This window comes from Acanthaster planci, linkage group LG05 (genome assembly GCF_054643075.1).
Source record: "Acanthaster planci isolate LZ-2023a linkage group LG05, COTS_SCS, whole genome shotgun sequence".
Taxonomy (NCBI): domain Eukaryota; kingdom Metazoa; phylum Echinodermata; class Asteroidea; order Valvatida; family Acanthasteridae; genus Acanthaster; species Acanthaster planci.
In genome coordinates, this window is record NC_141781.1 from 4,578,521 (window position 1) to 4,606,381 (window position 27,861).

General features: G+C 40.5%; 2 protein-coding genes and 1 long non-coding RNA gene across 7 annotated transcripts in view; 2 read left to right on the top strand and 1 right to left on the bottom strand.

Moving 5' to 3' along the window:
* Window positions 1-16,024, bottom strand: part of LOC110986778 (uncharacterized) — a 35,796-nt gene extending 19,772 nt beyond the window's left edge. For 3 of the 5 annotated variants that reach the window (XM_087137335.1, XM_022248966.2, XM_022248964.2), the window contains exon 1: window positions 15,455-16,023. In XM_087137335.1, the coding sequence (XP_086993461.1) occupies window positions 15,455-15,844 (390 nt within the window). In that variant the 5' untranslated portion in view covers window positions 15,845-16,023. Of the gene's footprint in view, window positions 1-15,454 lie in introns of all 5 variants that reach the window. The other 2 variants (XM_022248967.2, XM_022248968.2) reach the window with 2 other exon arrangements.
* On the top strand, window positions 96-20,160 carry LOC147799030 (transmembrane protein 186-like). The gene is made up of 2 exons (XM_087137336.1): window positions 96-103; window positions 18,325-20,160. Exon 2 carries the CDS (start codon window positions 18,380-18,382, stop codon window positions 19,169-19,171), a length of 792 nt encoding a protein of 263 aa, XP_086993462.1. The 5' UTR covers window positions 96-103; window positions 18,325-18,379; the 3' UTR covers window positions 19,172-20,160.
* Window positions 20,161-23,414: 3,254 nt separating this feature from the next.
* Window positions 23,415-27,678, top strand: LOC147799031 (uncharacterized). The gene is made up of 2 exons (XR_015425442.1): window positions 23,415-24,026; window positions 24,799-27,678. It is a non-coding gene; the product is annotated as an uncharacterized LOC147799031 (long non-coding RNA).
* Window positions 27,679-27,861: the final 183 nt, after the last annotated feature.

Sequence of the window (27,861 nt, forward strand, 5' to 3'; positions counted from 1 at the left end):
ATCATTTTTTCCATTTTCAAAATTCTTCAAAAATTCATCATTTCATTTAACGGACGTTTATAGCCGCACGAAGTAATCTTTAGGCACTACTCTAAGTTGACAGGTGACCTTCATTGACGCCCGAGTATTTCAGCCAGGCCTGCAGCCTTGTAAAAAGAGCCCTGATTGTGCGGTGTTATGTAACTTTCTTTTGTTCACGAACCTGGCTCAGTGCACTGCTGACCTCTTTTCAATAGGGGTCAGATTAGCGTGTAACTGTGCTGTGTGGCTCATCCCTACAGTGGTGGAGCGCTTTTGTCCCCAGAGGTATCCGCTCGCGATAAAGCCCCAAACCCCGGTATACGGTTTCAAAACAAGGCTGGATTATCACCACTTTTGAGAGTGAAAAATGTTGATAATGCCCAGCAGCCTGGTCTTTTACTCGGAGTACAGTCTTTTGTTAAAGGGCCCTGTTTCCTTTGTCCGAGTTCGGAGACCCAGGCCACGCATATAAAGCACACATCTCCGATTCCGGAGTCCCCGGCAGGAAGTGGTTAATACTGTACATGTTCACTGTTACCATATCTGCTCTGAGCAGGAACAAGAGAGGTGGCATGTTTGTTCATGTACATGGCAATGACGGTCCTTTGGTGGGAGCCCAAAGTGTGCATGCTAAGGTTCACATGAGTTTCTCATGGTACGGTTTGCACTGAGCGTGCACGACCAATTTATAGAGTCTTTGAGTGTACGCTGGGCATGTGGTGTAGCCCTTCCAACCAGCCTTTCTCCTCTTTGTCAACAACTTGTACATGAGCTGGCCAGGTGGCCCAGCTATACATGTACATCTACATGTACCTGAAAAAAAATGAAAACTTCAAAATGAAACCATACACCCTTGCCTAATTGAAGACCTGGGCACAGGATGAGCCTTTTCATTTCCTTTCCTCAATATTATGAATAATATATTTCTTTTGGACAATGTTTCCAATCAAAACAAAGAAGTATTCTGTACCACACTTGTACGTACATGTACAGTGCATTAATTTAAATGTACATGTATTTCCTTGTTAAAAGATCTTTTATGGTATAATTACCACACTCACAAATTAAAGTATAGATGGAGGCACGGTGGAAGTCCGGCATTCACCGTACACCTGCACACCTCATAGTAATCACTGACAACATCAACACTAGAAATTGTAGGCCGAGCATTTCCTTGTACATCGCTAGTCTAATCTATAGCCAGCGGCATTTCAATCACATCCTGTGTCTGTCTCCTCTCAGTACGGTCACATACGATGACAGAGCAATGACAGCAACATCCAAGGCTAGAGCTTTCTCTATTTTCTACCAGACTCTGGCCGCTGCGAGGCATGGCCCACATCAGAACAGAAATTGAGAATTTCGTCCTTCATGCTCCCATAACTTGGATGAGGAGAAAGTGCAAGGACATATAAGTCTTAAGATGCACATGACTTACACGGTACCAGTACAGTACATGTACTGTACAGCCTGAGAAGGTGCAATGAACTTTTTACCAAATGCATTAATGTAAATGTGATTTCTTGGGCACACCACTTACACATTGAATCCTTGCGCTCCCCAATTAAGGGTGTCTTGTGAGTGAAAAGTTTTCAGGCAATCTGATCACGAGAAACCTATATTGCATGTACATGTACACATGTTTTGCTAACTGAATTTGAAGTTTTAATGGCAGTAAACTCTGCATCCATGTCCATGTACAGTACATACGTACACATGTACATGTACATGAATCCTTCAGGTGTAAGTGGGCCTGTACTCTTTGTCTATCTTGCATATGGACATGTATGTACAAGAAGTACACAACCTACTGTACAGTAACTGTATTAAGTATTTTTCCACACAATATCCCACAAATGGACTGCTACAATTCAGTATAATTATCTGTAATTCAGCATAATTAAAACTAAGCAAATGTACATGTATATATCTGTATGAGTAATTTTCATTATTTATTTACAGCACTCCTCTTGCTATAGAATCATATTATGAGTTAAATTTAAGGATTTAAATTAAATTACTTGATTAAATCACATAAGCAATAAATGTTACCACCTTTAACTTTTATAAACAGACTGAGCCCAGGTACCGGTACACACCGCTATATGTACATTGCACTGTACGTGTGGACGTACATGTACATGTACCTGTCCAAGTACATGTACATGTATGTACCTGTCCAAGTATGTACCTGTCCAAGTACATGTACATGTATGTACCTGTCCAAGTATGTACCTGTCCAAGTACATGTACATGTATGTACCTGTCCAAGTACATGTACATGTACATGTATGTACCTGTCCAAGTACATGTATGTACCTGTCCAAGTGTGTACCTGTCCAAGTACATGTACATGTATGTACCTGTCCAAGTACATGTACATGTATGTACCTGTCCAAGTACATGTATGTACCTGTCCAAGTGTGTACCTGTCCAAGTACTAAGCATGTACCTGTATGTACACCTACCAAGGGTAGTAGAATCAAGGTTTTCAACAAGGCTCCAAGTTTTGTCAAAGCATGATAGACATGTAGTTCACAGGATTTTGTTGTTTTTCAACCAGAAAACAACATGCACCATAAGAAGGAAGGACCAGTGGTTCACGTCATTTTTTCACTCACTGGTCTTCCCTGGTTGGCAACAACACCGTATACACTGTAATTTTATGACTACATGTACATGTACATTGTTTACTGCTACCGTACTTTACCAGGTTTAATTGACAGTTGAAGACCTTAGATTGTCATTTTACATAATGATTATAAATCATCCGTTGAATCCAAAAAGTTGTTCTGAATTAAAACAACTTCAGTGACTTGAGCTACATAGGAAAAACCCTGCCGACCCAGATTACTTGATATCCATGTGCGTACACGTACAGTAACAATAATAATAATGACAATTTATAGAGTACACAGATCCACCAAGGTGCTCAAGTCGCTCGTACAATGAAATTAATTAAATACCTCACTGAAGAGAGGAGTCTTTAGTATGTACTAAAGGGCTCAGTAAAGTGTATAATTTGCCATTTAAAATGTGTGAAATCTGGAAAAAATCTGTGAATCATCTGGGAAAAAATGAAAGTTTTGCCACTACCGACAAAAATTGTTGATTTAAATCAAAGATGAAGTAAAAATTACTTGATTTAAGCCAACCTTGATAAAAGCCAGTAAACGTATGTAAGCGTAGATGTAGGTTTGCCAGGATTTTACATGGTGTTACAGCAAACCTTTTACCTGTACATACTATGCACCTTTATCCGCCACCTTCACCATGAAAAACTTTGAATCTCATTCTCCAATGTTTAGTTGTTTCATTCTGCCGAGCTGGGACCCATTCAGCATTATATGTACGCCTAATGTGAACAAAACCTTTCTGACAAGAATATCAAATAGAATCTAAAAGCTTTATGCTATTAACTGTGACAGTTTGGGGTGTATCTACGCCCTGCACTTGAATACAATGTCTCCTGGCCCAACATCTACTCATGGGCTTTTAGCGTCACACAACCAAAACCCACGTGCTGGGTGCACTTTTCACAACAAAGGCAGGACATTTATACAGGCAGTCCTGCTCAGGGTTTTCTATGCCTGCTTGATGCATTCCTAAATCAAGGCACACATGTACATATATGCCCACAAGGAAGTATGACATCATTCAATGCTCCCAAAAATAGAACATGGACACAGGTTTTTGTCCACGGTTGTAATGCAGCACACAGGGCAGTCTGTATGCACGTACGTGTACATGTACATGTACATGTACGTACACATTTTCCCAAGCACAAAATGAGACAAACTGATTTCCTAGGTAACATATTCCAAAAGATAATTGAAGACTAAGGTGGCGTTTGTCATCGTTTGTCAAGACTACGTGTACATGCATCTACCGGTATTTAGGGCTGAATTAATTAAACCGATTTTCATGGTTTTTTTTTAGGTGATGATGTAATAAATGAGAAACAAGAAATTAAGGGTGATTAAAATTCATAAAGTGCTGCCATTCTGAATTCCTGAATTCTATGCATGCATAATTCAAGTAATTTTTATGGAATTATTCTGACAGGCATGCACATGTACCTGTAGAAATTATGACATTGTATAATGGCATGATGTACAAGATTTGGGTGAAATCTGCCCCCTCCCCTTCCCCAAGAAGCAGAACATTTATTCAAAATGCATCCGAGATTAAGGTGGGTAGCACTCTGGGTTGTCTACGCATTTTATCAATAAAAACAGGTACTGAAAGAAAAAAACCAAAACAAAACATGAAAATTAAATGAGGAAAAAAAATCAAACCAAATAAAAAAACAAGTTTCTGGACCACCATTTTACATGTATATATTCCGGCAGCTCCATTTACATGTATAAATCTTATAAGGGAATTTATACACGTACATATGCATTATATAGTACATGATGTAGTGATTCTGTTTTGACAAGAAAACTTGATACTTTCACTATAGTCAAGCAGAGCTATCATCACCACAAACAATCTCTCATCCCGTTCAAAACAATCCTAGGAATTTCTGTAAATAAACTCAGCCAGGTCCACCACGGAGGGTTTGCAAGTGTACAGGTATTTATTGGAAGGCTACGAGTATACCATACTAGAAGTGTTTGGATTGCTGAAGACCCATGTACATATACTGTTTACCTGTATCTTTCTTTGCCGGGGCTCACATTTTTACAGCCAATTTACGACTCTACCATACATTTCAACCCATGCAGCTCCCTTGGCCGAACCATACCGGAATAACAGGAAGCTGAATGTTGATGAGCGAGTCCCATGGAACAGACGAAGACATAAAAAATGCACCCTTTCTGAGTGGATATCTGCCTTCAGGAAGTGAGTGACAGACTTCACAATGAACATTTACATGTACCAACAGACAGAAAACTTAAGTTGTGTGCAATGCACTACTCAGTTTACATTATAAAGGCATATCATTCAAACCAAAAGGTTCAAAACTGTGACCACATAAACGGTTGCCTGGTGGAGTTTCGTGGTTTTGTTATTAAATTAATAAGACATGTAAACATGTAAATGCAGGAAAGGTACCCGGAGGTTGTACATGTACAGTAGCTCTATGGTTGAACACACTGCACATGTACAGCTACACATAAATATAACATAAAACACAGTCAGATGAGTACACAATGTAAGTTCACATGAATTAAATAGCCTGTGGAGTTCTGGCAATGCATACAATACAGCTAGTCCATGTGTGTTATTTTATGCACACAGGTGCCATTGATATCATAATACTCTTTTGAATTAGATATGTGTACGTGACCATGTACATGTACCGTACATGTATGTGATATCAAACAAGATGAAATCTGATCATTTTTACATTTTAACGTCCAAAATACAAGCCAAAGATTTAGCTCACAGGCGTTGGAATGTAAGGAGGTTTGACTACAAGCACACCTGCTGCAAAGACATACAAAGTTCAAGTACCCAACCAATGATGATGTACAGTTCAACCAACAGGTGTGATCATGACAGTTACAATCTATGGTATGCCTGCCCGAAGAGGACAATCCACCCTAATGGTGTGAATACTCCAACCTGCCATTCATTTGTCTCTCTGGTCTCATCAGCTTGCCCAGCACCTCAATTCACTGGTTCCAGGAAATGTTTCACTACGTAATTATTCCTTTGCCGGTGTAATGTAACACTCAACCAGGATCTTGACTCCTACTGTTGATGTACGCACATGCACCAGGGGTACAAATGTACAAGCACTTCCGCATGCAGCTGAAAGGTTAAGACAGGTTACAAAAGAAACTTTTTCTGAAGTCCAAACTTGTAACTTGTTCTCAAGTGACTTACACACATTAATTCTCAAAACTAAACAATGCAGACAAAAATGCACGTTATGCATGTGCACGTGTGACACACGTTTCACATGTACCGGTATATCTTTCAGTATTTTTTTGAGGAAATCAATTTGCAGTCCTGTTTTTTTGATCCACTAAAACAAGTCAATCCGTATGAAACAAATTTGTTGTGTACGTGTTTGTTTTATTTCTATTCATACATACATGTACATGTACATTTTTTATACTGGTACATACATGTACATGTAGGTGAAACCCAACATACATGTAACTAATGCAATTTCATAAATGGACATAACATGTATAGTGTAAAGAAATCAACAATACATAGAGGACCAGCACATGTGGGTGCAAACAGAAACATGAAAATGTAACAGAAACATACACATGTACCCACAGAAGCATGTACAACATGTACATGTACATGTATGTACATACACATGTACATGTATCTACATGTGCATGAAACAAAAACATGTACATGTACATGTGACAGAAACATGTGCATGTACCCATAGAAGGATGTACACTGTACATGTACAGGTGCATGTAACAAAAACATGTACATGTACATGTAACAGAAACATGTGCATGTACATGTATATTTATTGCTTTCTTATAAGAAAGCAATTCCACTTCCACACTGAAAGGAAAAAATATACACAATGCTTTGTCACTAAACCCTAAAATCTCCTGAGAAACATTGATCTTGTGGCCATGGTAACAGCCAGCTGACATCTTTTAATAAAACCCCTGTTGCATACAGTATGTGGAGCATGATTGCCAGCTGAAACAAGGGCAACTGAAAAGGAAGAAATGAGAGAAATCTGTCAAAAGGTTCACACTCCGTTACACTGAGGTTTTTAATAACAGACAGGTCAGTTTCTGTCACAGCTGAAAAAGAAGCCAACCTGTCACATTTTTCTTTTCAAAAAGACCATGACCAAAGACATCAGCACACAAAACATGTACTGTATTTCCCCCTGTGCTTTTTCCCTCACATCTGCTCCTCAAAGGTGACAATCTTTTGCTCTAAAGCTGTTGGGGGACAGGATGGGGGAATGGGAGAGATAGCAGGATGACGGGCCCTTAATATCAGGTAGTGGTAACTGGGAACAATCCACGGGTGAATCTTGTCCAAATGTACACGTAAATCTACACGTATGCCTAATGCATTGCCAGTCTCCTAATGTGCCCAATCTGCTGGCACCCACAGGTACATGTACATGTATTGTCTCATCAACTGACACTGTGCATACAATTACACTAGCTGCTTTTAGTCTGATTAGTTTAGGGATGGCATTCAATTAGAAAGAGATTCGTGATGTTTATCCAAGGTTCGATTACAACACCAACCTCTGATTACTGTGGCTATTTAGCCTTGATACCTGTATCAAACAAACAGAACCGCACAACTAGTCAGAAATATCTGGTGAATTTGTGTGTACATTGTAACCACGGCTAATTCGTCACCCCATGGGCTATATCCGAATGTACGTGTACACGTACTTGGCTTCAACTTGACATTACACATGTTAATGTACTACTGTCCTGACTGCAGCCACTTCCAACAGAATTGTGCGTACATGTACACTGTACATGTAAATTCAAGCTGCAGCAAAATCATTCACACATACATGTACATGTACGTATGCGTGCATGTATATGGCATGTTCTTCATAAAATGGACCAAAATGCAACTCCAGATGTCATTTTTCAAAACTTCTAAAAGGGTGACTTTGATCATGTAAAATACAAATTAGCACCTTCAGATTTATAAAAACTATTATATGGGGATAATTAGGCATAATATGTACTTATGATGGACATTTGGTTGGCTACCAGTGCAAATCAAATGGAGTTGAATTCATAGTTTTACGTCAAAGTGTTTACAACAGAGGACTTGATTTCAAAACTTCTCTCAACAAGAAGGAGAAATCAGTATATTTTTCAACTGATGTATTTTAAAGCACTTGAGAAATAACTTTACAAAAATATAAGCCACGAAAAAAAGAGCACAAAGTTGATGGAAAATGATGAGAAAAGTTTGGCTATCTTCATTCTCGTACTGTTTATAATCAATCTCACTATACCAACATATTTGCCAGGTCTTGTATCTTTCGACCACAAAAAATTATCTTTTAAGTTTTGCTACATCAAAAATTTATAATGAGTACAATACGTTTGTTGCGAACATCATATTTGACAAAATTTTGATGACGTTCGAGAATTTTGACAGAAACTGCACGATGTTCGAGAATGCCTAAAATGCTGTCACATGTAGTGCTTGAAAATTCCATGCCTGATTTTCATTTTGCCGGTTATTTTGGAGATAACTCTGCTGAAAATAAAATTAAAATTAACAACTCTAGTATTAGATTTTCATCATGAATCGTACTTTATGTCTCGAACGTCATTTTTTTGTGAACATTATTCAGAATGACGGATTTTCTTTTGAGAAAATCTGAAGAGAAAAATTGCGGCGCATCACCATTCCGTGGAGGGGCTCATGAATATGGAATAAAAAAGAGGGCGTACTATCTGGGTAGATGTCATAGGTCAAACAGGCCACGATGCAGCTAAGGCCGTGTCCGAAACGGGCTTCCAGAGCTACGGCTAGGTCTATTGTCTATGCGTCTCCACGCATTTCCAATTGAGTGAAGACCTAGACTTAGCTCTAGACAAGAGACTCGGATGCAGCCGAAATGTTTCTCTAACGTCACCGCGAGAGATTGATGGAAGCTGCAAAATCGCCATGATTGGTATTTTGGACTGCGGTTTTCAGGGACATACTTGAAGAAAATGTGATTGGTCCAGTCGTAAAGGATGATGGTTTGGCAGTGCTTTTTGCACTCTTTTTTAAAGCTTGTGTTGTTCATTGATATATGGATTTTACTCACTTTTTTTGCAGTCGATTTTTTTGACACTAATGACAGAATCGAATGACATTCGCGACTGCCGACTTCGGGACACGATTAATTGTGAGAGGTACTTTTTAATTTCGTGATTATGGTTTCAATATGTGTAAATATTATCACCTTTCACCACATATACATCTGTGTAAGATAACCTCGGGGATTATCACTCCTCAGTAAATTCTGTTTGCTCGGATTTTAACAGGGAGTTCACGTCCCTCAAAATTGCTAATGTTCGAGACTTTAATTAACTCCAATTAAGTTGAAAGGTTGACACGGTCATCATTGTTCCAGATATCAGCCATGACTTCCCTCATTACATCAAATATTGGCAATTAATTCAGTGCTGTTCACTTCAGGAAAAATGAACCCCCAAAGTTGAACATTATCTAGTGGTCCATATTTTGAGGAACCTGCCATACATGTATGTGCACCTACATGTACATGTAAGTGACGACTCGGAATTATCCTTTTTAAAGATGAACCAGAATTAGGGATGATAATACAGCCTACAGGTACATGTGCACACATGTCTGTACATGTGCAGGGACATGTTTGTGTACATGTACCGGGACATGTTCGTGTACATTGTACATATATGATACATACATGTACTGTATGTACACGTTTGTCAAACATTTGTTAATGTATAATGTACATGTACATGTGGTAATCTACATGAAATTAGTACACAGTACAAATAAACTGTAAGTGTCTGCAGATTTATGGCCAGACAAAAAGGAACATGTTTTTTACATCAAATTTTCCTGCTGTATTTTCCTTGTCTACATGGATAATTTCCCAGTTGCAAAATGAGATTCTCCCTTTTGTCATGTTTGTGGTTTCATTATCAGCCCTACAATCTCCTCTTGAAAGTATCCAAACAGACACACATGCACTGTTGTACATGTACACATCCATCTGTTTTTAGCATCACTGGCAAGGATTATTAATTTCAACACAGTCCCCTGGGGCAATTTCCTCTTATGATGGTGACCCCAAGTCTTATCATCAGTTCCCGGGCTCACACAGCCCTCTACAAAGACATTCCTACCCAAAATAGCCGGAATATCCGTGCGAGATGCCATTGGGGTGAGTCTACAAGTGTGAGGCTGCAGTACCAGTACCTCCGTGGTGTCTCACAACATGCATCAGGCTCCATGGAACTCCCTGCAAGTCTCAAGGCGATAAGCTTGAGCCATTGCATATGACATTTTGCACGCTGCAGGGGTGCTGGAATTACAAGTTCAGCTCTGTATCTGCGGGGAGTGTAATGATTAGTCTGTCATTGCTGGTGCATGTGTACCTGTTTAAGATGGTGTGTACATGTAGGCCTACATGTACATGTACCTGTAGGCCTATGTGCCAGAAAACGCATGGTGCACTTAATTTTTATTATGTACATGTACATGTATACCACATATACTGGTACCCTTACTGTAGTAATATACTGAACATTCATCATGTGAACAAGGCGAGTGAAAATTGATTTGAGAACCATATTGGTCATGTATGGGTACTATGCAGATACATGTAACGGGCAAGGCCAAGCTCCTTGTGTTTTAGGACAGTACGGTACATCACAACATTACACGGCCCACGTGCGTGTCTAATGTCAATTAATTTCCTACATGTAGGAAACATGTTTGCACGACTTTCTGCTCTTCCTACCGCAACTTTTTAAAATGACAGGTGTATCTGACCTCTCTTTCTGGGTCACTCTCATTACGTAAATTAGTAGGCCCACACTTTGTAAACATTAAAAATTTGCTAGGTGTTGTTGCTGAGGCAGCATTCCCGTAAGACGCAAGCTCATGTTGGAGGTTTTCCAATCAAACTGTGCACCAAAATACATGCAGGCGTATGCTATGATACTGAAGACAATGTATGGACAGGTGTTATTTGTGAGGAAACCTTGCTCACTGACCTATTGTCAAGAACTGAAAAGAAAAAAAAATTCCAATATTCAAGCAAATTTTAGTGTAAAAATACATGTAGCTGTTGCATTGACATTTTCTTGAATGAATACATCTTTTCTCACAAATACTGCTATAAAGAATTTGCATTAGCATAAAATCAAACAGTACATCAAATACTACTATAGAGAATTTGTATTAGCATAAAATCAAACAGTACATCAAATACTACTTCAGAGAATTTGCATTAGCATAAAATCAAACAGTACATCAAATACTACTATAGAGAATTTGCATTAGCATACAATCAAACAGTACATCAAATACTACTATAGGGAATTTGCATTAGCATAAAATCAAACAGTACATGTACATCAAATACTACTATCTTAGAGAATTTGCATTAGCATACAATCAAACAGTACCAAAGTGTCCTTAAACGAGCACAACAAAAATTTCAATATGGTTCAATGGAACACAAAGGAATATTTTGCAAGAACTGCACAAAATGAACTGTATCGTCTGGACCATTAAAATCTTCCTCAAAGTTACAAAATACCTTGCCGTTCTGATACTGCACATGTACTTGTAGGGGACCACTGGACCTGTGTTATGGTACCTTCGTGCATAAATTATCATAAATTAACAAACAAAGTTTCATTGCATTTAAACCTGTGTTTATCTGAAAAACCCCATTTAAAATGTAGGCAATAAAACAAGGGTGTGAGTTGCCACACACACCGAAAGCTGAAAACAGCTGGCAAAAACTCAAACTTAAAAGTTCCCATATTATAATTTTATACAAAGTAGACCTGTGTGCAAAAAAGTGAACATTCTTAAGGTAACAGACAAAAATCTGAAACCAGATGAAAAGCTGAATTCTCACATCCCCGATAAAAGCTGGCCTTCATGTACATGTACATACATGCATATGTACACCGAATCTTTTAATTTTGTGATGTCCCATAGATGCTTACAAGTGCTCCGCAAAATAGCTTGGACTTGGCTGTGACAGTTAACTCTACATTCTTGTAAAAACTGACCCCACACAAAGGGGATTACAATGCCTGTGTCCACATTGTACATATGTACATGTATAATTTCTTTCATCATGTACATGTAGTCCATCATCCCATGTTTGTATGGAGCACCATATGAAAACCAATTAATTACCCTAGTTGGGCAAACCCTGGGTGGAGAAATTTAACTTACGAGTAAATGTTTCAAATGTGCAACTTACATAAAATATAAACCTCTGTAGCACAGTGTACATGTATATCATTAAACGTACATGTACATGTATATTACATGCATATACATGTACTTCACTGTTGGTGCATGTACATGTTAGAAAATACATGTACCGGTACAACTGTTGTTAGAAACATAGGGTTATACATACGTGGAGCAAATGTACATGTACATAATACTGTACAAAAACCGGGGGTACCAGTATTTGTGCAAATTCTGGGAATATTGACGAGTACAATGAAGATATGAAACAATGGAAAATTCTGTCCATACAATAGGTACACGTACATGCATTTGTATGCATCTGTCAAAAATGTATCATTAGTAATTCTGTGAAATCAATAGCAAAGTCCTGAAATTTAACCTGGCTACTGACAATCCACAAGGATAAGGTACCCTGGTACAGTTCAGTACACAGGCTATTATGTATCAAGCCTGTGTGCTGCATGATAATTGCTTACTGTAATGTTTCTCATTGTGTTCTGGTAGGTACGCTAGGAACACGTGCTGGCTCTACACATGGAAATGTCATTAGAAGTTAGAACAGCAAAAGCCTGCAGTTCTCTTGTCACTTATTAAGACCACATTCATGACAATACTGAAAGATGAAAAATCACAATAAAACAGACATGTTGCGAACTTGCAATTCTCTGTTGAATGTCGAGAAGTACAAAGACCATGCTACTCACACATACAGAAGATGTGTTCTGATGCTGAGAGAGAAGTGATATTTTCATCCGTAATAATTGTTTGTGGAGCGATGATTAAGCCTATGTGTACATGCTAATGTGGATCCAGCGAAATAGGGGCACCATTGAACACCTTGGTTCAAAACAGTTAATCTCCCCAAATCACAGCTTGTGCTACATGTATGTGAATGCAAACAAACTGTCTTGGTGCAAACAGCAAACAAAACATGTACAGGTTGATGACAAGACGCTGGCCTTAACGACAACAGCAATCAGCCCTAACTGGCCGCTACTCCAAACATGCGAATTCATGCACAGGTGGTGGCCTAAATTAGCGCCCTTCATTTGACAATCAATGATGTGCGCTGTACAGGGGATGAGTCACGTCAGCTAAACCTGGCAATGAACCCACGGGACGTTGGGAGGAGACTCCGACAGAGACCACTACCATCTTAATCGGCATCATCCTCAGTACATCCCTGGGTGGACGGCATAATGTTGGCTAAATGAGCTCGCACTTGACTCCTTGACAGATGGTCAGAGGGCTAAACAGTGGTATCATGGTGTATCTCCACAACAATGAGATGGCAGGAACCCGTTCATGAATGAAATGATGTGGACTATCAAAGGTCATCATAAAGTGCATGACAGTGTGCATTTAATTTATACAGGGTATAAGTTAAGGTGTATTTTCAAGGATACTTATACCAGTACATCTAACGATCATGTATGCTACCTGTACAAGTGTACATGTAGTGAGTACATTTCTTCCATTTGATGCATGATTTGCCAGGTTATCCGACCTGCCAATGTCTGTTCATCATTCATCCAATCAGAGGTCAACTGACTCAAATAAACAGACATGTACATTTACACACAAATGTGGGTGTTCAGGTGTTCATACTGGTTGCAAATATTCTGCAACACAGGCAGTACTCTTTGGTCACTTTAATCTCCAACTGCCCAGGCCCTTTTGGCTAGGAAACACCCTCAATCCTTCAAAATCCTCCAACAACCACCATGACAAAATTGGATACAGCCTCAGTCCTCCAAAATCCTCTGATATTTCTTGAATATGTTCTGTGGTGGGGTGCCCACTGCCTCAATACTCCAAACCCTCCGGCAGTTCCTCTCATTATGTTGAGGCAGGGTTAATGGTATCCTAGAGCCGTACGGAAGATTACACATGTGTAATATGTGTATAAGAGTATAATGTAAACATAAATTTATGCATGGCTGAACTTAAACAACACAAGGTCTACCAGTAACTCTCAACTTTGAGACAATGCATCCATCACAATCAGCACTGCAATTTTGCCATGTAGCCTCAAGCTTTCAAAATCTGTCAAACCTGCACAGAGAATTTTAAAGGATTGAGGATGGTTAGGGTTCAATGCTTTTGCCCTGCCTTCGTTACTTGAGATACATGTAATGGTACGTGCATACATTCAACATTGTATATGTACAGACTGTGTGAATGTACATGTACATGTCTATGTTTGAGAGGTTGTTAGACATTCAGAGAATTTAGTTACTGGATGACTAACAAACTTGACTCTACACTGGGATTGTGCTCCAAGTCAACTTAGTCAAGTATACAAAAGCTCTACATTCAACTGGCAGTCTCCCAACTTGTCAATCTCTTTGTTCTAGCCAGAAGTCACATGAACCCAGGCGTGCTGTGTGGTCAGGAATCATGCCAAATACAGTACTGTAATGCATGCAGTGAAACCATAGGCTGCCAACATGGGAAATGGTTGTCATGGATCCCTCAAGGAGGATGCAGACTTTTATTTCAAAACAATATTGCATGAAACCACAAGGGAAACTGACCTGCTCATTTGCCTCGACCAGGGCACAGACACCCTTGTCTCTGAGCCAGAGAAATGTTGGTACACCCTTCTATCCATATACTTGTACCTATACAGTCAAGCAAACTTAGCAGCCTGACCTCATTCATCGCTGTACTGTCAACACTTATTAAACAGAAGAATTGAACTGTTTGGGCAACATGTACATGTACGGTGTACATGTACTTCATACTTCTGTCACACTGTCAAGCCTCAAGGTGGTGGCCAACAAATGTGGGGATATCTGAATTTTTAAAGCAGGTTGATGTTTGGAATGATTTCGAACCGCCATGTAAGCATTTTCAACGAGATGTTCCTGTACTCTGCAATTTTTCTGATATTGGATGGTATCTCCAATTTCAGCTTATGTAATAGACAGGCATTGTTTAGGAAATTAAGACTAAAATAAACAATTTTTTCAAAACCACACAAGAGTTTGTGTACAGTCTACAGTGTTTTTTTTTCAATTCTAAATTAATGGCATACATGAGAGTGAAAACCGATCAGAGGAAAAGTGGAATGTTTGTGAAGCCTGAAGGATGAACCCAGTTGGTACAGATTTAGTAAATAACATGAGTTTCCCCATCAATCCACTTCAGTCATCAAAACATATTTTTCTGAAGGAACAATTTGCACATTCAGTTTTGATTTCAACCAAATATTATTAGCTTTTGATAACAGTTTCAGTTGCTTTTCGGCATATTCTGCATAACTCTTTACAAGAAACATGATAAAATTAGGTATGCAGTATGCTAATGATAAATGTTGGTGATGATGGTTGGGGCCTACGGTACGTTGAACTTGAAGATTAAAAGATCACTTTTTAAATGTACTACTAGGCTATTTACAAACATGAACTGGTTCTGGTAGGCCTATAGTATCAGCTTCAACTGTTGGATGGGCCTAATCCTAAATTCATGGACATGATGGATAGGCCTATGTAGTATGTTTAACAGTTAAACTTACCGTTTTTGTGTTTGGACTTTTCGGACCACCTCCACTGTCATTTCTTCTCCTCGTATCCAACAAGCCTTCCCCACCACCGACATTTCGGCTGTTTGTACCAAACTGGCTTCCTGAGCCAGCACCGCAGCTTTTCAAGTCCACTGTTCCGGTCCCGTAAGAGGTCTGGCTGCTAAATCGGAACCTTTCCACGGTGCCGCCGTGCGGTGTCGGGGAGCTCCCCCTGGGTGAGGTCTCGTTCGACATACGGAACACTCCTCCGCCGCCCAGTTCATCCTCGGAGTCGCTCATAGAGCTCTTCGTTCTCCGCTCCCCACCCTGTTTGTCGGTGTAATCTCGCTTTGGAGGGTTTGGGGCCTTCTTCCCCTGAAACTTTCGTAGCAGCTTTTCCATTTTGGATGCACAGATACTAACCTTGAATGGAGAATGCGTCGAGTTTTCACATAATCATGATAATACACTCTCCGTGTCACAGTTTTCCTACCCAATATTTGCTTTCATCGGTAGCTTTTATATGCGGCTGAATCATTTCCTGGATCCACGTAGTCTGCAACGACGATGCAGTGTAGTATTGTTAAGTGATCCGGGGGTCTGAAACCAGATCATTTTAGTTTTGATGTTGAATCATGGGTAAATTAGGGCACATCTGAACGCAACATGGCGGCGCCCATGAACTCGAACGGTCGTCAAGCTCAATCTGGCGTATTGTGCAAACAGGCTTAAGAAAATAAACCTGTTAAAACTAAAAGTGAAATGTCATTAATTCATGTTGATATTCTTTTCGTCAAGAGTTTGTTTATAATATCAAACACAGGTGTGTATTGAATATCAAGCCCCTTTTTCGTGTTTTTTTCGTCATTTTTTTGCACTCACCATCATGCTAAGCCTATTTAGTATTTGCACTGCTAACAACTAATGTGAAGTTGGTTTAGGCTAGTTCTTTTGGCATGTTTGCCTTCTTAGCTTAGCCTTAGGCTTGTAGCGTTCATTGATTAAATAATAATATTGAGGTTATGCACCTTCTACAAGCATAACAAAGCTCCAGTGAAATTCAGTCATGGCATGATTTTCCTTTGGTTTTTTTTGGTGTGAGTGAACATGAAGAACTCATGTCTTTAAACAGGTGTTCAGGAATAGGAAAATATATTTTTTTACAAAACTTGTAATTTAATGAGATATTGGTATATTAATGAAGGTGTTTATCAACTTTGAAGAAATTCCTAACTGTTAATAATGTGAGCTTTTCTGAGATTTGTTTCAGTGTGCCATAGGCCTAGTAATAAGTATGGAGCCCTCAGCTGAATTTGTGTCCAATTACCAGACCAGATGCCACCATTTTGAATTTTGGACTAAATTTCATAGCACTGATATTGTTCACAGAAGTTTAACACCATTTATTATGAAGGTACATGTAATAGGACCAGTATTTTACTGAATGAATTGGTAGTTTAAAACAAAGAGGTACATGTATGGCAAGGAAAGTCAAAGTGTGCCATGTTAGGAGACTCCACTGTACTTGAAAATTTGGTCGTGTTTCATCAATACGGGCGTTTCGCAAAAGTGCGCCTCTAAGAGTTTGCAACACGTTGGCTAATCACAATGCTTAAAATCTGTTGACCCAATGCGAGTTTGGAAAAGGTCAACAAATATCGCTTGTTGTGATTGGCCGATGCGTTGCAAACTCTTGGAGGCACACTTTTGTGAATTGTCTGTACTCATCATGGGCACATAGCATATTCACATTGTTCATGCATGGAGCTGTCGAAAGGATATTGTGCTATGTTGCCACTGGACATGGTTTATAACCAAGGGCGGATCCAGGGATGGGGGGGCGGCAGGCACCATGCCTTCCCTCAGGAGAAAGTTTCTTTGAAAAATGAGAGTATTGTAACTTTTAGGGTGTCTATAGGCTTGCTTTCCAGAAGTTCATAAAAAGCTCAAAAATTTTGGGCTCCCTTAGAGAAAAATGTGGCTTCCTTCAAAATTTAGTTCTGGATCCACTCCTTTGCAAATGTAACAAATTTTCTGTAGAAAACCAATGAAAGCTTTCAGTGGATTACCAGCAAGCAGAGAGACATCAGCTGCATTTTATTGCATTTTTTGGAGACATTTTCAATCATTTCTGAAATCGAAAGGGTTTACTGACTTTGTACAAAACCTCCAGAATACAGTGTAAATCTAGTCTTTCTAGCACTGAAGTTACGACAAGGAAGTTGAAGGGAAGAAAAAATTGGAAGACACTGTTGGCAGATGAAGTGATAACGAGGTTGACTTGGGATTTCCTTATTTTTCCTGACTCCAGTTTTACCTCCATGTTTTGATATTTTGTTGTGTAGTCTGTATGCTAACATCACATGTTAGTTGATTCGATAAGGATGTGGAAAAGGATGTTGGCAAACTTTCGTTGTTCCCATGCAAATCCACGTTTTAAAGTTGCTTTCTTTGATTTCTACACCACCACGTACAGTTGGTGAACACATTGCCCACTGAAAGTGAAAAGAAAGCCTTTCATCATGTCAGTGATGCCATGTTCTTTTGGATTTTCTGAGAAAAAGAAAGTATGATTTCAAAACTCAGCAATTTGTGATGAGATTTCATGATGTAATTTTGGTCTTGTTGGGCTTTTTTTTTAGATTTGAATATTTCTCTTGACAGTTTCAACTTTGTGTTTACTGATGTCATTATTGTTTCAATGGTTTTGTGTTCCAACGTTTCCTCTCCCTACAATTAAAAATGTACGATACATGTGTCATCTGCCATCATACATATATTTAATCCTTTTTAATTCTTAAATATAGTTAGTGTGTTTGAATGTTCTTATTATCAGTTACACAATGACCAATTTCAAACTAAACGTGTCAATTTTTCAACAGGGGCAAGAGCGAGTGTGGATTGATAATAGGTTCCCACTTAGCCAGTCATTTCAAAATGTCTGTGACACTCCGGCGGTTAAATTCCTGCACTCGACGGTTTGCAGTCTTCTTGGTACACCACCCTGTTGCGTTCTCCTCTTTTCAGACATGGAGATGGGTTCACACGTGTGTTCGTCTTCTTCGGAAAGAGCAGCTGAGTAATAAACGTTGTACATGTAGTTTCTCCATTGCGGGCCGATTAGAACATTTGTCAAGGAACTGTCATGTACATTTTCAATCAGGCTGCTTACTTCAGCTGCCAGCCAAGTCATTTTCTAACTTTGGTCCTCAAGTGCAAAAGTCAGACACCGACCATGGAAAGGGCAATGATTGTGTGAAAGAGTACTCCACGATCTACCGTTTCCCGGCCATGAGATTTCTGCGGGTTGTTTCTCGCTTCAAGATCGCACAGACTTTTTTCACTGTGGGCATCATGCCTCCGATGTGGTATCTATACACAGTGGGAAGGATTGCTGAAACTCAGCTCATCTACTCTCTCTCCGTGGCAACCTTTGCCCTGGTGATGCTGTACGCCATGAGTTTCTTCCTTCGCCGTATCATCGGGTTCATCTACCTCCACCGCAACCGGGACAGCATCAAGGTAGCTCACATGACCTTCTGGGGGAAGAGACGGGACCTGACTATTCCAGTGGCTGACGTCATGCCCATTGGAGAGACCAGGGAAAAGACTCGTGATATTCTCATCAAGTTGAAACGTTACAGCACCAAAGAAACATTGTATTTCAGTCTTAAGTATGGCTGGGTCACTGATCGAGAGGGTTTTTGTGAGGTTTTTGGAGACTTTTAACTTTCAGTGTCCAAAAAAAAAACACCCCACTTCTTTGTTTGAAGTGAACACAGAAAGAAAAGCACTGGAACCCTTCAAGAGCAAGACATGAAATATTCCAAATTGGGAATTGATTTGACAGAAACAGGATTTCAGATTAAGAAATAGTTATTGGGACCAAGTGCATCTACATGAAGAATTGAAAAGAATCCCAAATTGTTCTGTTATAATAGTTTTTACATAACGAATGCTTGATAACGTGAGATCCATGTGAACATATATTGTGCATGTGAAATTTTGGCAAGGTTTTCTTAAACAAGCATCCAGTTTTAAGTTTTTAAACACCTTAAGACTGGTGTCTCCTGTGCTCGAAAGCAATCACAAGTGTCAATTTCTGACACAAGATCCAATATTCGCACTGCAGTCTTGCACAAGTTGAAGACATTTCAACTAAAGCGGAAGTTTGCTGCAAATCTTTCGTAACGTCAAATTTGATTTGCTTTCACAGTGGCCTGTAGTATGAACTGGCCTTCAGTTTGGGAATTTCAAGACATTCATCTATCAATTTCACTTGCCTTCAAAGTCAAGGCCTGGCTGCTTCCTTTTCAGGCCTCCGACTGTAAAGCTGCAGTTCAAAATTGGCCCATCTTTGTTCAGCCATTGGCCAACAATCTTGAAAATATAAATACATTCAAGATCAGGTTTTGAGTATGTCAGTAGCTAGGTTTGCAGTCGCACTCCCTTACACTGTGTCACTAACTCGGCTCAATCATAATTGTTTTAAACACTTAAAAGTAGCTCTTTGACTTCATAGCCTAAGCACTTTGTAGGACAGCACCTGTGTATAAGCTGATTAATAGGCTGAAATAATTTCTAATTTGTAAAATGCTTCAACAATTGCAGAGTATTTGAACAGTCTGCATGATACGTTTGGCTTGTCAGCTTCCGCAGGGTGGATTGAAAGTTGATGTTGAGGAAATAAATGTGCATGTTCTAACTGGCATGAGAAAGGCTATTATTTGGTTTTCAAGTCATTCAACACCTATGATTTCTCTGCCTTCCACAAGATTTTATGGAGTCTTCTATCACTGCATTTTATAAAGCTTATTTACTTAATACAAAAATATTTCAACAATTCATCGACCACCTGCAAGTGATTAAACCCAACAGGGAACTTTTGTTACAAATGTATTACCCGTAAGCTGCTTTTAAAATGCCAGTAATGTGCATCAAGATCAAAATTGATCAACAATTTTCTGAAGTTCAACTAAACACCCTAAGTTTTGAATTCAGTAAGTAGGGGCTTTATTTTTATATGAGCCTTGTCTATAAATGGACTTTTTAAAACCAGTTATTTCAATTTACTACCATGGACACTAACTTCTATACACCTGAATTCACTCAGACCACAGAGCTGCATATAGCGGAGAGAGTGGGGGGAACTTCAGACTTTAGAACCAAAATGGCTGTTCATTAGCTTATCCATCATTCCGGTTCCTCGGCTGACCCGGTACCCAGCCACTGAAAGCTAAAGAGCGCCACCAATACTGTGCTGCTTCATCAAAAGAGGGCGCACTATTGCAGTGGCTGTCAGAGCCAGCGATGTTTATGGGTGCACTGAACTAATTCAAGCTCCATTGAAAATAGTGTAAAATCAACCAAGTTTGGAGCCCCATGGCAGGCAACTGAAGTCCCTGAGGCCTCTCAAACAAAAATCAATGTGTTGTTTGGTCCTTCAGATTTCATTTGATTTTCAATTTTTAGTAGGTTAACCAATGAATTTTTTAATTAGCCGCCCAAAACAAACTCACCCCCCAAAACGTGAATGTTGCCAAGCCCTCCCAGCGGCCATTTTTCAAATGACACCCTCACCTTCCTAGGGCTCTTCTGACTAATTTTCAATCCCATTTTTGTCTGCTTTGCCCCCAGATGGGTGCCCCTGAATCTACAGAGATGATTCTGGGCCATACTGACACAATTCCACCATTTCCTGGCCCAAACAGACCCCTCTTTTCGAAACAATCTCTGGGGGTACTTTTTCTGCGCCTCGGCCTGGCGGAGAATTTTCCTTGAATTGGGACACTGCACCCTTTATATGTCTGTGGTCGAAGCCCGCGACTCAGGTTTGATATTGGCTTGCGCCCGTGGGTTTCGGTTGATTGCAGCATATCTCCTAAGCTTTTGTTAGCGGGGAGGATCAAATCGTTTATTTCCCCATTTGTCTGCCCGAGGAAAAAACTGCAAGTTTGTAATTCGATTGAAGTTGTTTTATATTCCTTCACGGCAAATCCTAATAAAAATAATGTCATCTAGGTTCGAATACACCTAGACCCCCATCTTTACCTACGTGAGGCCAACACAGACAGGGAAAAATTGGGTCAGCTTTTAGCAACACCTTTTAATCATAACTGTGGCACAGTGACTGGAGGGATCACCTTGTAAGTATTTGCGGCTGGAAAAAAGAAGTAACTCGTTTAGTTTCTTCGGCTACCGTCCCCGGGCCTTTGTATAGCTCACCAACTTCCCACATTGAGAAGCATCGGACGTCCATGCTGATGAATTCCAACTCCCCAAACAAGCTCTTAAGGCTGTGAGCTACCATTGCGACGTTTTCTAGATAAAATTTACGCCAGTGGATAAAAGGCCAGCTATGGGCTCTTGTCAAAATAAAAGTATAACTCCAAGGCAAGTTTTATGCTTCTGTTTGACCAATATTCAAGCATTGTAACTTGAAGGCAGCAGGTAGTAACTTTATTACACTGATAACTCGAAATTAGATCCTATATTTTGGTGGAGGGTTGCCGTTTAAACGGTTATTCTGGCGGTCCTAAGTGGACTTCATAGGGACTTTGACATTAGGACGACGACACACAATGTTAATAACACTGGCACGGCCATTCGTGGAAAACATTGGGAAGTTCGTATCGACAGATGTTTATGGGTGTCAATTGTCTCGAATTCTCGGAGAAGTACAAGTAAGTGCGTTCCTATGAATAACAGCAAAATAAGTGGAAATATGGATGATTTCTGTCGGAAAAAAGGGAACTGGAACATTGGCGTAGATGGAATAATTCGCAGTCGCCCAAGCCATTGAGTTGCATTTAATGACATAGATACTACAAAAGTGCTACAAATGCATTTCAATCGAATCAAACTTCATGGTTCAACATTTCAACCGTCTTAGTATAACTTAATTTTTCGTTTAGTCCGACCCAAAGCAGCACTGGTCTGAAAATGTAAGTTAAACTTGTGACATTAAGTCGAATCACAGCATTTGCATGTACAGCGTTCCTCCACGTACAGTTTACGGATCTGCATGGCATGTAACCAGATCAAATTTTTTCAGGCGTGTACAATGGGGTCTTGTTCGTTATGTGATTTCGTTCCATTCCGTTTCACTTACAACATGCGGCTATGAAAATACTAGAGTGTAAAGAAACAGTCTATGTGGGAATATTCAAACAGTTTTCATCGGCTATTCTGAACGTCTCAAATTTGCATTCATTATTATCGATTTGTTATAGCGATTTGGATTCTTTCAGTGTCTCGTTTTTGCCCTGACACTTTCAAGCCCATTCGTCTGCCATTTTGTACCCACGGGCTAGGCTACATGACTGTCAGGAATGCCTGACTGCCAGTTCCGGGCAAGGGGCATGAATTTCAGTCTGCATGCGGATGGCGGGGATGACGATTGTGAGGTCGATTGTACAACAAACAATTATGCACAATCCCTTCATGCCAAAGGTGTTTTATGGCATGTATATATCCGTATCATAATTATCCCTTTTAGCACCATTGTGCCAAAAAGGGCGCAAAAATCAAACACCCCTTTGCATGCCACAGTGCCAGATGAGCACGACAAATTGCAACCCCTTTGCTACCGACGTGCCATTCAGGAACAATCTTACAGGCAGGTTGTCTAAAGCGCAAGGACGCCCTCACTTGAACGCACACTTCTGATTGGTTGCTCGACGGCAGAGGGGCGCCCCTTGCTGCGCATGCGGTATAAGTTTGGGTGGGTTACGCGACGCGCTGCCTCTTTTTTCACGCATCTGACATTGTAATGTTTCACACATATTTTATTTTATGTATTTCATTTCTCGGGAAACACAGGTAAACAAAACAGACGTGCGTGGCGAAAACACTGCTCTATGTGTTGCGCAATACCCTTCGCTGCGGCAGGTTTGCTTTTAACACGTACGGTACATGCACGGTACGTGCCGCACTTTCATCTTGCTCACGTGCGTGCCTTGTTTTTCGACTCGGCATCATAGTACGGACAGCTGACGCACGTACGTACGTGGGGTTGACGGTACATGTACAGTCGAACCTCGTTAATAAGAGCACTGTGAGAGTCAGATTCTGCATATTACAAGCAACTTTTTAGGCCCCAATCCTTTGTTTTTCATTGTTTTATTCCTGATAATACAAAGTTCCTTTTATGACAAGGGGATTTGCCAAGTCCGAAGGACCTCTTATTAATAGGGTTGACTGTACACGTATACGCATACGGTTCGGTTTGTTTTATGGCACGGTGGCATAGCCTTCATAAGTCTGTGTACACGGATCCGTTGTGCTTCGCCGTTGTACTGTAATAGGGTAGCAGCTCGTTTGCCGTGGTTTGCGCGCGTACGGCCTGGATCTCTGCGTAAACCACCTTGGACAAGGCTACCAAAACATGAAAAACGAAGACATGTTGGAAGAATTGTTGGCCGATAGCGACTCCGGCATATCGTCTTCCGATGCTAGCGGTGCCAGCGGTTCGGACGACGGTGAAGACAATTTCTCGGCAGCAGCAAAGCCCAATTATCGGCGCGCGGGTGTAGCAAAGCTGGACCATGGCGGAAACATGGGAAGACAGCACCCGAATTTAAAGGTGAGCAATCTGACTGAGGAAGGTGTCGTTCATTTCCACAATTTCCCACCTCAGTGTTCAAAACAATGCATATAGTAAGCTTCGGGTACAGTACATGGATGTCAATCCCGAGGGGTGGGAACTTATATCCCTCCCCCCCAAAAAAATGATTACTCGGTAGGCTTGCCTAGCATGGAATAGGCCACTGGTGCAATAAACCTTTTTGACGTTTGCAAAGCATTATGGGCTTGGATGGCAAGAAGAAGCCCAGCCCTAGGGGAGAAGTGTACCTGCCAAACTTTCATCTATTTTCATTTTGTTCCATGCTCCAATTCATGCCATCCTCCTCCGACGGTGTTGAATTATTGACTTGGGGTGAAGATACATGTATTCCTAAACTTCAAAGCTGGCAGAAAAGAACATTTGGGAAAACCCATCCAATCACACAATTTTTTTTGTCATGGACTGTGCTTTGACTAAGAATATGAATATTATTAATGCTCCAGTATTGTCTAATCGAAATCATGACTTGTGGCTCGTTGATCCCGCGTCGACCAGTCACGTTTAATTTCAGCCTTTACAGCGACTGGTGCCCTAACAAATACAGTTAAGGGTGATTTCTTCTTCTTACAAACATGTTTAAAAACGGTTGTTTTTGAAAACTGTTTCTTGTATAATACGCATCTAAAGATCAGCTAGAAAAATCCGGGTGATTGTCAGGCCGCCGTAGGTACAACCCTAATACCTACATGTTCCTTAGCAACCTCATGGATTTTCCTTTTTTCTGTCACAGGCCACACTGGAGCAATACATTCTGCAGAATGGATAGATTTCACGCCAGTGCAGATCTTCCAGTTATTTTTCTCGCAAGTTTTGTGGGGGCTACTGGTCACCGAAACCAATCGTTATGCTGAGCAGAGTGCGACAGGGAAGTCACCGGGCCACCCAAGTCGATGGTCTCCAACAATCATTCCAGAAATAGACAAAAGTATAATATCTAATCAGTGCTCTGAACTGTGTAATTGCTGAGCTTTCGGTAACTGGGTACCTTGGTCAGGGCAAGCAGATTATCTTTTTGTCTATATTCTGTTCACGGTTCTACGTGGCCCTTTCGTATGCCTCATTCTAGGAATGATGGACTTTGTAGTGTAGTACTACGGTGTGTGTGGGTCTCAACAAGCAGCCTCACTACAACATGTAGGCCTACAGGAGAAACTGGAACATTGTACACGGTGCCATCTATACAACAACTATGTCTCGCAACAGATTCATGGCAATTCTCAAATTCGTCCATCTGAGCAACAACCAAGCAGCTCCGAAAATGGGCACTACTCCTGACAAGCTGACAAAAGTCCGCCAAGTCGTCCAGACAACAGTACCCTCGTTTCTTCGTAGTTATAGACCCGGTCAAAACCTTGCTCCTGACGAGGCCATGATCAAATTCAAGGGGAGACTATCATTCATACAGGATATGCCAAGAAATCTAATCAAATGGGGCATCAAGTGTTTCTCCTTGAACGAATCTGAAACGGGGTACACACGCGCCAGGACAGTGTACACAGGGTCACAAGCACAGATATCAAGTGCCGACTCGGAGACAGCTAGACAGTGTAGCTGATCCCACAGCAGTACCTCGACCTGGTCAAGTTGTTTTGAAACTTGTTGACGGATTTGAAAATCAGGGACACTGCATCTTTGCTGATAATTGGTACACCAGCCCTGCTCTTGTTCGTAGTTAGGCTTTGGCTTTTGTGGAACTGTGCGATACGAGACTCAAGGAATTCCACATTTTGCAACCTCCAAAAGTTTCCTATGGCTAAAGGAGATAAACCCTGCTTTTATGAAAAGTCAGGACAACTGTGTGTTGTATGGCAGGATAAAAAGTAAACTATGGCAACTGTAATGTAACTAATAAGCAGATTCGGTGTAAAAACTGTCCCACAGGTTATCGTGACATCAGCAAACCAAATACACTGTACCGTCATTGAGTACAAGAAGCAAATGGGAGGAACCGATCTTGCATCACAACAGTGTGTGTACTATGCACATGCTCACAGAGCGGTGAAGTGGTGGACATGAATATTTTTTACTTTTCTTCTGAAGACACGTGTTCTAAATGCTAAAATAGTCTTAACATCAATCGCAGACTGTCAAATCTTGACTTTTGACTCGATCTGATCCAAGGCCTGCTGTCAATAGAGAAGAGTGGTGGTGACGGACACGTGCACAAGAGCATCCTTTGTATGTCAGATGTACCGCATTATCCAGGCAAAACTAGGTAAAAGCGTAACTTTGTTGTTTGCAGTACCAAAGCTTGGAGAAGGCAAACGCGCATGATTTTTAAGACGTGTGACAAGCTAATGTGAGTCACTGGATGCTTTGAGAAATTTCACTCCAAGATTCCTTAAATCTGTCAACAGTTTGCCAATTTTTGTTTGTTTTTATTCTGACCAGTTGACTAGAAATCCCAATTCCCCCCTTTCAATGTTTAGAAACGAGCCAGCATGGTGCAGAAAACAGAGTCTAATTGACTAGTTTGGTTTAAATAATGTGTCAATTTTTGTTGGTTTTAATTCCAGTTGACTAGAGATCGCTAAAAAAGGAGACTTAAATGCCTTTACAAGAAACTTCAGCTTTAAAAATATGGTTCTAAGTTACTGGGTTGTTTCAACTAAGTGCCCAGACAGCGAGGATGCAGCCGCTGTCCCAAAATTGCTTGTCCTTATGAGTCACAACTGTTTAGTGTCAGACGCACGTAGAGGTGTCGCGTGCTGCGAGCATTGCTTATCAATACCGGCGACGTGTCAAGGTATACTCCTGTGCTTGGCGCAATGCACAGCCTTGAAGGTCGGGACATCGACAGTGACTTTGTACTCCACTAACCGGCAGACAAGCGGCAAATGCGGGTCCGTCAGTTCCGGAGGAGATCTTTCGATTTGAGCACTCGCACTCCGGACCTCTATTTAAAACTTGTCGACTACTGTACTTTGGCAGGAAGTTCACTTGAGGCCGGAGGACGTTGCCGTAATCTATCCGTGACATCACCTGCCCATGGACAAGTGAATGTTCGGCCTCTCATCATATTGTCAAGGGGCTCCAAATCTGGCTGTCTCTTCGAGCTGCATGTACGCTGACCAACAGACACGCCGCAAAGACACATAACAAAATGTTGCTCCAAGATTTCGACACTGTGATGAAGGAAATAGTTCCATATCCAGCGGGCACCATCAACGTGTCTGGAATTTACTGTTTTCTGTGTGCGATGAATTCATTGAGTTTTGCACCCATTCGAACATAAGAATTTTGCATTTTTTTGAATTAGATGTTCACATATCCATCAGATCACTTTTTAGTTCAAGTCAGGTAGTCTGGCAACGCATTTACAAGTTCCCACAGTGGACAAAAGTACATGCTTGATTTCACGGTAACAGCGTTCTTACATCTCAGACAATTATAATGCAATAAATATGATCGATGAAATATGCAATTCTAAACGCTGTTCCATTGTTTCTACACTAAATGTTCCACTTAAAAGTTATTGAGATGCCGTTTGAGTCTGTTTCCTCTCACGGTACCCTTTTGAATAAATGAAATTAAAAAAAATCACATAAATCACATTTCCAGACGTAGAAAATAATTAAAAAACCTGCCACGCAGTTCCAGGATCCCTAAATCCTTGTTAGAATCCTATATTATTGTATGCTCCTGATCATGAGGGTAGCATGTGCCCACATCGGTTTTGTTATAGCTGCGGCTAATCCATGCAGGACGGCCCCCTGCATTGAAAAACCGCGGGAACTTCGGGTCATGTAAGGGACATTTTGCTCAGTCTGTCGACGCCGTAAAGGAAAAGACA

What these genes read in the sequence shown, in the direction of transcription:
- LOC147799030 (XM_087137336.1), top strand. Translation starts at nt 18,380, where the DNA reads ATGTCTGTGACACTCCGGCGGTTAAATTCCTGCACTCGACGGTTTGCA.